The sequence below is a fragment of the Clinocottus analis genome, unplaced genomic scaffold (genome assembly GCF_023055335.1).
Source record: "Clinocottus analis isolate CAN_PGR_092001 unplaced genomic scaffold, fCliAna1.0.p SCAF_40, whole genome shotgun sequence".
Lineage (NCBI taxonomy): Eukaryota > Metazoa > Chordata > Actinopteri > Perciformes > Cottidae > Clinocottus > Clinocottus analis.
In genome coordinates, this window is record NW_027176154.1 from 353,952 (window position 1) to 366,831 (window position 12,880).

Genomic DNA, 12,880 nt, shown 5'->3' on the forward strand with positions numbered 1-12,880 from the left:
CGGCATGGTGGAAGTTGCAGTGTTGTGTGCAACTTTGTTGAGCAGAGAGGCGCCAACGCGTTCACGCTGTCAACGCAGCGAACCAATGAAACGCCGCGGGAAGCAACAAGCACGTTCGAAGCTTCCTACGTCATCAGTCACGTGACAATTGTAATTCGATACGAACTGCGACACTTGAGAGTCCACACGCAGCGGCTCAGTGGACTCGGAGCTCCGGTCCCGTTAGCTCGTCTCTCCTCACGGCGCCTCCTCTGGACCACGGCGCCTCCTCTGAACCACGGCGCCTCCTCTGCACCTCGCCGCCGCGCGTCACGTGAGTAGTGTCGAACTCACTTGTGTTCCGTGTTGTTTGAGTGTTGCTGCCGACGAAAGTTGCTCTTGTTGGTGCTAAACACCTCGGGTGTGAAAAAAGATAAAGATGTGCACCCCGCTAATCAGTATCACTGCAGACGTTTTAGTGTGTGTGTGTGTGTGTGTGTGTGTGTGTGTGTGTGTGTGTGTGTGTGTGTGTGTGTGTGTGTGTGTGTGTCGCGCACAGATAGGCCCTTTTGCCCTGGGTGAGAAAAGTGCCTTTATTTGAGTTCTTGTGAGTTTCTACCCGACATGCTCCGCGGCGCTCACCAGCCCCGCACCAGGAGTCAAACAACTGACAAACCGGACAGTTTTAGACTGCCTTCAAAGTATACACAGGAAGTCAGAAAAAATGACTTCCTGTTAGTTAAGATCTTCAGGCTCCTTGTGGTTTACAGATCACGTTTAGATTCATTCATATGTGATTATAAATATATATTTATGTAGAAATGTGTGTACCTGCCTTTGTTGTTTTCATGTCTGCCTGTGAAGTACATTACTACTGGTTTAGATATGTGTTATATAAATATAATGTTGTATTATCAACCACACAAAATGTTTTTAGATTAAACATGAGACTAATAGTCAGCAATCCAGCGTTAAGTATGAAACTACACATAAAATAAGATTTTCTACAACACATATTGTTTGCTGTCAGATCTAAGAGCCAATCAGCTCTCTGATGTGATGACAGCCAGGCGTTTCCCATCATGCACTGGGCCACGCAGTCGATGGAGAGCTGCTGCAGCGCCTGGCTCTCGTGAGATTAACGTTGACGATGTGTGCATGACCTCAGAGCAAGTCGGGACCAAGGCCGACACAAATCTGACCAGCATGCATTGCACACAGCGATCGATTCTGCACAGAAGTGTGTGTGTGTGTGTGTGTGTGTGTGTGAGATGACGGCGTCCTCACGTCAAACACACACAGACAGCAGCACTGACACGAGGACGAGCAGTATCACACATTACAGGAGTTTGAATGTGAGGATTGTGAAACATAAAACAATATATTTTGCATCTTGACAGGAAGGGCAGATGGAGAAACCCGTTGTGGTCTTCCTTAAAACTTTGGATGATTTAGGAGCCGATGATTTTGAAAGATTCAAGTGGTTCCTGCAGCAGGAGGTCCTGGAAGGCTTCCCAGCAATCCCAAAGAGTCGACTGGAGGATGCAAACCGGATGAAAACTGTGGATCAGATGGTCCTGAACTACAGCATACACACTATTAAAGCCATCCGGATAGTTTTAAAGGAGATCGATCAGAATGATCTTGCGGCGAAGTTACTCAAACACATCAGAGAACCTAAAGGTGAGTCAAGGTATTGAAGGGAAAGGTCCGTCTACAGGATATTCCTCAAGTGTTCAAGAATTGACAGAACAGGTTATGGTACAATCAATGGTTATTTATTAAGCAACTACAAACATGAAATGCAGAGGCTCAGCTCCTCTGTCTGTCTGCCTCTTCCTCAGGAAGACAGATCCTGTTTATCTGACTCTTATCGGCCCTTTTTCTACTTCCTCTTTCACGCAGACATCTCTTCTCGAATACATTTTCTCGTGGGAAGGGGCCATAGGCTTTTTAGGACATACCCACTGATGAGAAGTGAAAAGGCTATGTGTAAATCCTGAGCTGTGACCCTTTACATACTCGTCTTCACATTGCAAGGCATGTTAAGCTAAAACAGGAAATATCTTGCCCAGCATACCTGCATAACAGGAGACGTCTGTGTCTTCAGTTCCTAGAATATGCGTTATTTGTAACTGTCTGTGGTTAAACACTTGAGCGCAGCGCATTAGCAGTTTGCAGAAGCATGAACTTTTCACCTCTAAACTTGTGCACTTTTGGCCTGGTGATGGAACATGGTTGAAGCTCTGTACCTCTTCAGTATGAACATCAAAGTGTCATCTTACAACAAGGGCGTAGGTTATGGTCCATAGGGAAAAGTCACGACCAAAGTTTGCACAATATATTTGCAAACTCACTCGTATCTGTAATGGTACAGGAACACAAAGGCAGACGGTCCTGTGTGTTAGCGTGTGTCAATATTGGAAGCCTGGTGTCGCCTCCAGAAGAATTCAGTTCTCTTTTTCGTAATTTATTTCCTCAATCACAGGTAAAGTAACAAGCGTTGCAGTTGCAAAAGCAATGAGTTGAAAACAAGCGGAACAAGCGGAAGTGGGGCCTTTTCATACAGTTTATCGTCACAGGTTCGTCTCCCCTCGTCCTAGCATCTGATTCGCTCTTTCCTGTCAAGAGGAGGAGAATCCCGTGTTCTCATCTTTTCTCACAGAAAGAGACGAGCAACGTCCCGTCTGCTTCTCTCTAATGTCAACATACTGATAAACAGGTGTGTGTGTCGAGGAGTGCAAGCGTGTGACTACAGTTCCCTTGAGAACCAAACATTTCTAGACACAACCACAGCTGCATAGTTGTGTTGTACTGACCTTGCTAACATAGTCTGAACTTCACTAGACATGAATATGAAAGGCATCTACAGGAATTTTAGATTTATATTGTCCTGTGTTTGTTGCCTGTAATGTTTAAGATGAGCACACTGGAGTGACTGAGATACTGTTGGACGTCTTTAATTCCCTCTGAACTTAAGTAATAAACCTTCTGGTTATTTGGAGACCGCAGAGTTCATGGACACATGAAGCACAACATGTCGGTGGTTGTTAAATGATATTAAGTCATTTTATGAATCTATTCAGAGCCTTTAGTTACTAAATGAGATGAAGAGATTTCATTAATACAGAAATGTGTTAACTTAAGAGAAATTACTTTCATTCACTTACAACTCCTCATTGATTTTTTATCTTTGTTTTATTCACACAGAGATTCTTACTGAGTGCCGGCGTGAACTCAAGTCCAACCTGCAGAAGAAGTTCAAGCGTATGTCTGAGGGGATCCCTGAAGAAAGAAACCAAGCCCTCCTGAACCAGATCTTCACAGAGCTCTACATCACAGGCAGCGCAGAGGTCAGTGACGAACATGAGGTCAGACAGATTGAAACCGCGTCCAGGAAACCATACAGACCAGAAACCACCATCAGACGTGAAGACCTCTTTAAAGCCTCATCTGGACGAGAGGAACCAATCAGAACAGTGATGACAAAGGGAGTGGCCGGCATCGGGAAAACAGTCCTAACACAGAAGTTCACTCTGGACTGGGCTGAAGACAAAGCCAACCAGGACATCCAGCTCATGTTTCCCTTCACGTTCAGAGACCTGAATGTGCTGAAAGAGAAGAAGTTCAGCTTGGTGGAACTTGTTCATCACTTCTTCTCTGAAACCAGAGAAGCAGGAATCTGCAGGTTTGAAGAGTTCCCGGTTGTGTTCATCTTTGACGGTCTGGATGAGTGTCGACTTCCTCTGGACTTCCACAACAATGAGGTCCTGACTGACGTCACAGAGTCCACCTCAGTGGATGTGCTGCTGACTAACCTCATCAGGAGGAAGCTGCTTCCCTCTGCTCGCCTCTGGATAACCACACGACCTGCAGCAGCCAATCAGATCCCTCCTGACTATGTTGGCTTGGTGACAGAGGTCAGAGGGTTCACTGACCATCAGAAGAAGGACTACTTCATGAAGAGGTTCGACGATAAGAAGCAGGCCAGAAGGATCATCAAACACATCGAGACCTCACGAAGCCTCCACATCATGTGCCACATCCCAGTCTTCTGCTGGATCACTGCTTCAGTTCTGGAGGACGTGTTGAAGACCACAGAGGGAGGAGAGCTGCCCAAGACCCTGACTGAGATGTACATCCACTTCCTGGTGGTTCAGTCCAAAGTGAAGAAGGTCAAGTTTGATGGAGAAGCTGAGACAGACAGCAGGAAGATGACTGAGTCTCTGGGAAAACTGGCTTTTGATCAGCTGCAGAAAGGGAACCTGATCTTCAATGAATCCGACCTGACGGAGTGTGGCATCGATATCAGAGCAGCCTCAATGTACTCAGGAGTGTTCACACAGATCTTTAGAAAGGTGAAAGGAATGTACAAGGAGAAGGTGTTCTACTTCATCCATCTGAGTGTTCAGGAGTTTCTGGCTGCTCTTCATGTCCATCTGACCTTCATCAACTCTGATGTTAACCTGCTCGCAGAAAAAGAAACCTGGTGGTCCATGTTCTTGAGAATTATATTCTTCAGAAACAAACCTGATCCAATACATCTCTACCAGAGTGCTGTGAACAAGACCTTACAGAGTCGTAATGGACACCTGGACATGTTCCTCCGCTTCCTCCTGGGTCTTTCACTGGAGACCAACCAGAAACTCCTACGAGGTCTGCTGACACAGACAGGAAGTAGCTCACAGACCAATCAGGAAACAGCCCAGTACATCAAGAAGAAGATCAGTGAGGAAGCGTCTCCAGAGAAAAGCATCAACCTGTTCCACTGTCTGAATGAACTGAATGATGGTTCTCTAGTGGAGGAGATCCAACAGTTCATGAGGTCAGGGCATCTCTCCACAGGTCAACTGTCTCCTGCTCAGTGGTCAGCTCTGGTCTTCATCTTACTCTCATCAGGAAAAGATTTGGATTTTTTTGACCTGAACAAATTCACTGATTCAGAGGAGGCTCTTCTGAGGCTGATACCAGTGGTCAAAGCCTCCAACAAAGCTGTGTAGGTGGAGACATTTTGGACACATTAACATTACTACATGTGATATTTTACTTTACTTAAACATTTTGTTTGTATTAATCTCTTTTCCTCCTCTAGGCTGAGTCACTGTAACCTCTCAGAGAGAAGCTGTGGAGCTCTGTCCTCAGTCCTCAGCTCCCAGTCCTCTAGTCTGAAACAGCTGGACCTGAGTCACAACAAGCTGCATGACTCAGGAGTGAAGCTGCTGTCTGCTGGACTGGAGAGTCCACACTGTACACTGGAGACTCTCAGGTCAGGATCAGATGATTTACCAAAAAGATGAAGTAGTCTAAGTGTCTGATATACTGAGTTCATGCTGGTGTTCCCAACATGTTGCTGTGGAAAACAATGTATACTAGTGTCTCTGTGGTATGCTTTACGACCCCCAAGTAGCTGATAAAGTAGTCGCTGTGAGACTAGGACTGAGCTTTATGAATGAACCGGAGAGTAGGAATTGTCTGTCTTACTGAACTTGAGCTTGATTTACATGTAAATCTGATGCCGTTTGGCTGATTTCATTTTGCCTGCAGGTGGCGCTCTGACAACATGTCTTCATGTACATGTGCTCAGGCCTGGACCGGCATCATCCATAAGGAGTTCTGGGCTGATTGCATAATGTGCATTGGAGTTACAACAGCTTTCTATAACATAGCGAACGCACAAAATGGGTGTGTCTTTGAGTCCACGTTACGTCGAGGCCGTTCAGTGAAAACGCAAACAACGGAAGGGTCTTGAGATCATACCTGAACTGAAGTCGATCTGATAAAAATTGTAGGAGCAGATACATTTAGAAGAAAAGCAAAAAAGGGTATAAAATGACAAAAATGCGCCAAAAATCACAAATTACTGAAGCGCCCCCTAATGTTTGAATCGCACGACTGATTTATTCCATGTTCAGGGATGAAATGTGCACATACACAAAAAGTCTGGAGTCATTAGTCCCTATAGTTTTAGTGTTATGAGTATTTAAAAAAAGGACACGCCCCTAAGAGGTTAATTGGTCTGATCTTCCTCAACGCAATGAGATATTAAAAATCCTTCAACACAGTCTTAAAGATACACCTCTATTTATGATGCACAGAAACTTTGGTATGAATTGGACCAAGCGTTCTAGGATAAAAGTGTAAAAACGTGTTTTTCACAAAATTACAAATGGCGGACGATTTTGGTAGGTGGACTTTATGGGTCTAGAGGCTTTTTTTGTAGAGCAGGTATAGCTGTACATGTGTGAATTTTTTCAAGTCAATCGGACAATCTTGGCGAGGGGCGTCGCCGGTCCAACTTCTAGGGGGCGCTAGAGAGACTTTTTTTTTTTTTTCTTTCTTTCTTTTTTTTAAGCCTAAATCAGATGGCTAATTTCACCCGGCCTGACAAGTGACCAAATTTGGTGAGTTTTGGAGTATGACAAGTTCCCCAAAAAGGCGCCCAATGTGGAAAAATAAAAATCAGAGGCGTAATGATAAAAGGAAGAAACAGAACGGTTTCATTAGGTCGCTCTACGTCAGTCGCTCAGACCCTGATGAAAGCCACTCGTGTTGATGATGAAAATAATGATTCATTGTGTATCGATATAATAAACTCTGTGTTTTGTGTGTTTGCAGTCTGTCATGGTGTGAGATCACAGAGGAAGGCTGTTCTTCTCTGGTGTCAGCTCTGAAGTCAAACCCCTCCAGTCTGGGAAAACTGGATCTGAGTAGAAACAAGCTGCAGGACTCAGGAGTGAAGCTGCTGAATGGTTTTCTGGAGAGTCCACGTTGTAGACTGGAGACTCTAATGTGGGTTCACTGTCTGCTGCTAGTGTAGCACCTTCATGTTTATATAAACAGACACACAGAGAATTTATTAAGAGACTCAAAATAAGCACACTATATCCATCTATCCATCCATCCATCCATCCATCCATCCATCCAATGGTAAATGGACCTGTACAGCGCTTTTCTAGTCTTCCGACCACTCGAAGCCCTTTAACATGACATCATTCACACCCTGATGGGAGGAGCCACCATGAAGGTGCCACATCAGTAATCACCCGTTCATACCCCGCAGGCACAGCTACGGGAGAAATTTAGGGTTAAGTGTCTTGCTCAAGGACACATCGACATGGGCTCGCGGAGCCGGGGATCAAACCGCCGATCCTCTGATTGAAGGACGACCCTGCTCACCACTGAGCCGCAGTCGCCCATCACACCTAAAGAACCAAACTTTTATTAATATTTATGCAAATAACTGTTAAAGTAATTGAAAACAAATTGATATTGACTTTTTTCTCAAAGCATTTGTAAATAATGCTGTGAACTGAATGCTGTGAAACTCCTACTGCACTGGAAGAACTCATTTCACTGGAATCAGGATTTAAATGTCTTTAAGTGTCATGATTTTAACTAAATGTCTGTTTACAAAAGAAGAAAAAACCAAAATGAAAGCCACTCGTGGTAATTTGTGTGTTGTTTTGTGTGTTTGCAGTCTGGCATACTGTGGTATCACAGAGGAAGGCTGTTCTTCTCTGGCATCAGCTCTGAAGTCAAAACCCTCCAGTCTGAGAAAACTGGATCTGAGAGACAACGAGCTGCAGGATTCAGGAGTGAAGCTGCTGTCTGCTGGACTGGAGAGTTCAGATTGTAGACTGGAGATTCTGAGGTGTGTTCACTGTCTGCTGCTAGTGTAGCCCCTTCATGTTTAATCAATAACTCCATTAAAAGAGTTGAATGAAAGCCACTCATGTTGATGATGAGAATAATGATTCATTGTGTATCGATATAATAAACTGTGTGTTGTTTTGTGTGTTTGCAGTCTGTCATGGTGTGAGATCACAGAGGAAGGCTGTTCTTCTCTGGTGTCAGCTCTCAAGTCAAACCCCTCCAGTCTGAAAGAACTGAATCTGAGTGGAAACAAGCTGCAGGATTCAGACGTGAAGCTGCTGTCTGATCTTCTGGAGAGTCCAGATTGTAGTCTGAAGACTCTGAGGTCAGTAGAGGGTTCAGTCAGTCCACGCTGGTTTCAGCAGTATTGTACCAAACACAGATCCACAGGCTGCAGGATTAGAAGAGAGAGAGCAGTGGGCCAATCAGATGAGCCAGAAGCTCGTTGTGATGGTGTGTTTGAGTCCATGTGTTGTTGTTGTTCACGTCAACAGGAAGTGAAGCTGCATCAGCTGACGGCATCAGAGATGTTTAGAGACAGTGGTCCTCATTCATCAAACTGTCAAACTATTGATCATCTTTGTCTCAGCTGTGAGATCAGTCTGACTGAAGCTGCACATCACTGGCTCTCTCTGCATAGAACCAGCATTACGTTTAGTAACCTGATGCTTTACTGCTCAGTCTTAACCTCCATGCAGCCAATCATCAGTCACTAGTGCTGCTGTGTTCATGTTGAGGAAGTTCAGATATTGAAGGAAACCAAACTTCATCTCGTCTGCTTCATGACATCATCTGGAGCAAGACGCATGTCTGCTGCTTTACTGCAGCTGTAAGAACCCAAAATACGCAGATTCAGCTGTGATTTAATTACAATAAACAGATAAAAATGAAGCTGAAATAACTACATAAGGATGCAGATTCATGAAAAGTCTAAATTCATGTTTTGTTAGTTTTCTCCACAAGACGACAAGAAAACAACTTTTAAAATGTTAGTTTTCTAAATGGAGTCTGGATCGATGAATGCTAAGCTAAGCTAACGTTGTAGCCGCTCCATCAACACTCAAAATAATGTTATGAAGACGTAAATCCTGGAGACTGATTCTTCTTCTTCTTCCTCTTCCTCCTCCTCCTCCAGCTGGAAGTGACCAGCTGGGTCCAGGTGATCCAGAGAGCATCAGGAGGCTGGTCCAGCCCTCCAGCTGGTTTGGTTTAGTCTCTCCCAGCAGAAGACTTTTAAAGACTAAAGTCTGACCCCTCTCACACAAACAGACATTGGGCCTCATGTCACAGGTTCTCTCTTCTTCAGGCCGAGAACCTTTTGAAGTTCTCCTGGTTCTTTTTGTTTGTTCCTGTTTGTAAAATATGAACTGTGAACTATCTCAACGTTCCTCAGAGGATTAATTCCAGTCATGTAGTAGATCCACGAGCATCGACTGAAGGTCAGAAAGTTCATGTTCTGCATATCATTTTCTACAGATATTCATGTTCCCCAGAGGATGTCTTCATCCTGATGTTTGCACCCTCACTCTTTTCCTTCTGGGCCGGAACGACCTGAAAGTTTGAGTTATTTTTTAAATGACAACAAAGAAAAAAAACGTTCACGTCTGCTGCAGTGTCTTCTTTGATGAAACCAGTAGGGGGCGACGAAGATGGACGATCTGACAATTCTTTACACGTGTTGACTTTCTGACTGTGTGTGTGTGTGTGTGTGTGTGTCAGTAGGTGTGTATGTGTGTAAATGTGTGTGTGTGTGTGTGTGTGTTGGTGCGGACCGGGTATGAGGACATTTAACCTGAACACATGCTTACTCTGTGAGGACACACTGTGTGTGTGTGTGTGTGTGTGTGTGTGTGTGTGTGTGTGTGTGTGTGTGTGTGTGTGTGTGTGTGTGTGTGTGTGTGTTCAGGACCTGAACCTGCATGCAGCCGTTGCTTCTCGTTGCTTTGTTCCGTGAGAAGAGATTCTTCAGTGAAGGCGGTTGCTGTGTTTCTTCCTTCCTCTGTGGAGTCTCTGTGTGATCACTGAGTCTCTGAACGTTCAGCAGAGTTCACGTTCTCACCGTCACCTTCGTCCGTAACGCCGGCTGCCGTTCATGACTTCAACAAACGCGGCGTCCTCGCCGGCTGCGGCTGCAGTTGAAGAGTCAGCAGACTCACCGATGAAGAGGAACTGGTGTCGCCCCCTGTGGACGGTTCACATGTATGTTGCTGTTTCTTATTGACCATTTGTTCAATAAAAATAAAGTTTAGTCCAAACTCAGTATGTTTGTATTGTTATAGCGGCAAGAGGCAGTGAAGGAAATATTCACATCACTTATTGACGTAAAAGTACTTCAACAACACGACAAAAGCTCTACATTGAAAACGCTACGTCAGTAAAAGTGTGTAAATATGATCTGGATATTGTTCTTTAAGTATTAAAAGCATAGAAATGTTCCCTAAATGGAATCCTATAAAGGTAGAGAAGCTTGTTAGTCAACTCCACTCCTCCTCTTCTTCACATTACATCATGCATCTTGCAGCCATACAGACGACAGGAAGTGTGTTGCATTATATGGTAATTATTAAAAAAAACATCCGCATCCTTTTACACAGGATTGGTTACGCAATACCCCTCGTACAGGAAAGCCTGCTCGCATTCAGTGCAGGTTATGTTGTACACAAGTTTACTTTTAAAGGAAAACGAATCTGCAACTATTTTGGTTCATAATGAAGTCATAAACAATAATTAAAAAAGACAAACATTGACCAGTTCCAGCTCCTCATGTGTGAAGTAAACTTAAGGAAAACAATCACATTTTCAATCAAAAAACTTTGAGAAATCTTGAGTTTTCTTCACTATTTTCCAACATTTCAGTAGAAACCAACACATTTGACGATAGCCTGTTGATGAATTTAATGACAGATTTCTGCAGACATGTTGACTGCAGACAGTGTGAAGGCTTTAGAGAGTATTTAAAGGTATTTTAACTTTATTTAAGTTATTCAAAGCTCTTCCTGCAAAGTGGTTGAATATGAAAGTGCAGCTGCTGGACGTCACACTTCTGGACTCTGATCAGCTAAACTAAACATTTATGTTTTTATTATGAAAATCCTTCTAAAATATTGAGACTTATTTCAAATGATTTAAAGCAACAATGTTTTAATGCTAAATAAATAATAATGATGCTTTTCAAGATGAGTGAAAGTCTAAAATATACAAATTAAAATGACTAAATGTGGTTTTGGACCATGAGGCGGACGCAGAGTGAGGAAGTTCAAATATATCCAACATGTTTGTCACCTTCATGTTTTGTAGAAAAAACTTCATCTTGACCACAAATAAACACATTTATGTGCTTTAACTTGACAAACTTTTTATTTTTCTCACAATAAAATTTTTCTAAACATTTTTTTTAAATCCCAAAAAAATGCAAAATAATTCTAAATTTTTTTTTTTTTAATTTGCTGAACTTTTCGAAAGACTTTTCAAAAAACATTTCTAAACTTTTCTAAAAACTTAACTTTTCTAAAAAAAAAATAACAAAAAAGATTTTCTAAAGAATTTGTTTAAAAAAATTGCTGAAAACTTTTCTAAAGACTTTTCTTTTTTTAAAATAAAAATAAAAATATAGCTAAAAAAATCTAAAAAGATTTTCTAAACAATTTGCAGAAAACAATTAGCTGAAGACTTCTCTAAAAACTTTACTTATCTAAAAGAAATCTAAAAAAATAACCCCAAAAATATTTTGTAAAAGATTGCTGAAAGATTAAAAAAAAATTGCAAAAGAATTCTCCATTTTTTTTTAAATTTTGCTGAAAACTTTTCTAAGACTTTTCTAAAAACTTTTTTTAAAACTTAACTTTTCTAAAGTTAAAAAAAAATAGCAAAAAAGGTTTTTCTAAAGAATTTGCTGGAAAAAAACAGAACTTTTCTAAAATCGTGCTGGTGAAACGCCATCAGGAGGTTCGATGTTTTCATAGTTCACAGTTGTACCTCCTGCATCGTAACACACCTGTGAGGAACAACACAATCAGAGCATCACTTCCTGAAGATGAGGATGTGATGAAGAGCAAGAAGCAGCTGCAGGAATAAACATTTCATTATTAGCTTGTTCAAAACTCACAGCCATTTCATCCGTCTGAGTTTTCTTCTCTGAAGAGACAAAAGAAAGAGTGGACTTTAGTTTCAGTAAAAATCCTCTTTCATGAGCTTCAACATGTGGATGTTCTTCACCTTTAATTCTTGCCCACATGTTGACGGCCACAAGGATTATGATGAGTGCTGCTAATCCAACAGACACAAAGATGAACCTCCACCAGACTGCAACGAGGAGGAAACATTAAGAAGTATTTCATTACAGCTTTTAGACTTAAAACAAACTCTATTCACATTTACAATTGTGAAATGTTCCTTTACATCAACATGAAAATGTTGTATTTGTTTTATTTAATTCATGAACATAAGAGAACAACTTGCACTCCAGCAATAATAATAATAAATAATAAATTAATTATTGATCACTTTCTATTTCTTTGGTATTTTTCTAGAAAGAGAGGTAGTCGAGTAAACAACTTTTTTTCTTTTGACTCAAAAATACCAAAACAAATCATCAAAAGTTGAGTCACTACTTTGTAGTTCTGGTGAATCTTCACTGAGTGTAGAAGTTGTCGAGGTTTTACCTGATTTTGTGTCATCTTCAATTGTTGTTGTTGTTGTTGTTGTTGTTGTTGTTGTGTCTTCACCTGAACAGATGAACACAACTCAACAATCTAAAAAAACTTCCAATACATGAAAGAAAGTGAATAACTTTAAATTATTCTCACCTGTTTCATCACCTGAGGTTGAATCTCTGAAAGGAAACTTCTGCACTTTGTCCCCTGTGGTCACTTCACACATCAATGAATTAAACCTTGATGTGTAAAAGAAATGAGAAGTCATAAACTTCAGAGAGGAGGAGCAGTAAGACGGTGATGTCATCAAGTCTTTGTTGTCTTTGTCCACTTCTTGACCCTGATGAAGCCACTTCACTGGGTGTCTACATCCTAAATATGACAACACGATGCAGTTCACCGTCACCTCACCAGCGTCCTCGTGTTCAGTCACTGGTGAAGATGGAGACATTGAGAGAGGAAGAAGAGGAACTTCATCACCATCATCATCATCATCATCATCATCATAATGTTTCAGTATATTGTTCTGACCACACAGTTTGAGAACATGATGATGTGAATACTCACTGGTGACAACAGACAGAAGAACCAGAGCA

General features: G+C 42.0%; 1 protein-coding gene across 1 annotated transcript; it reads left to right on the forward strand.

The window, feature by feature from the left end:
- The first annotated feature begins 174 nt into the window (after positions 1-174).
- On the forward strand, positions 175-9,878 carry LOC137801350 (protein NLRC3-like). The gene is made up of 8 exons (XM_068598743.1): positions 175-313; positions 1,380-1,662; positions 3,190-4,975; positions 5,072-5,245; positions 6,595-6,768; positions 7,457-7,630; positions 7,784-7,957; positions 8,768-9,878. Exons 2-8 carry the CDS (start codon positions 1,389-1,391, stop codon positions 8,775-8,777), a joined length of 2,766 nt encoding a protein of 921 aa, XP_068454844.1. The 5' UTR covers positions 175-313; positions 1,380-1,388; the 3' UTR covers positions 8,778-9,878.
- The last annotated feature ends 3,002 nt before the right edge of the window (positions 9,879-12,880 follow it).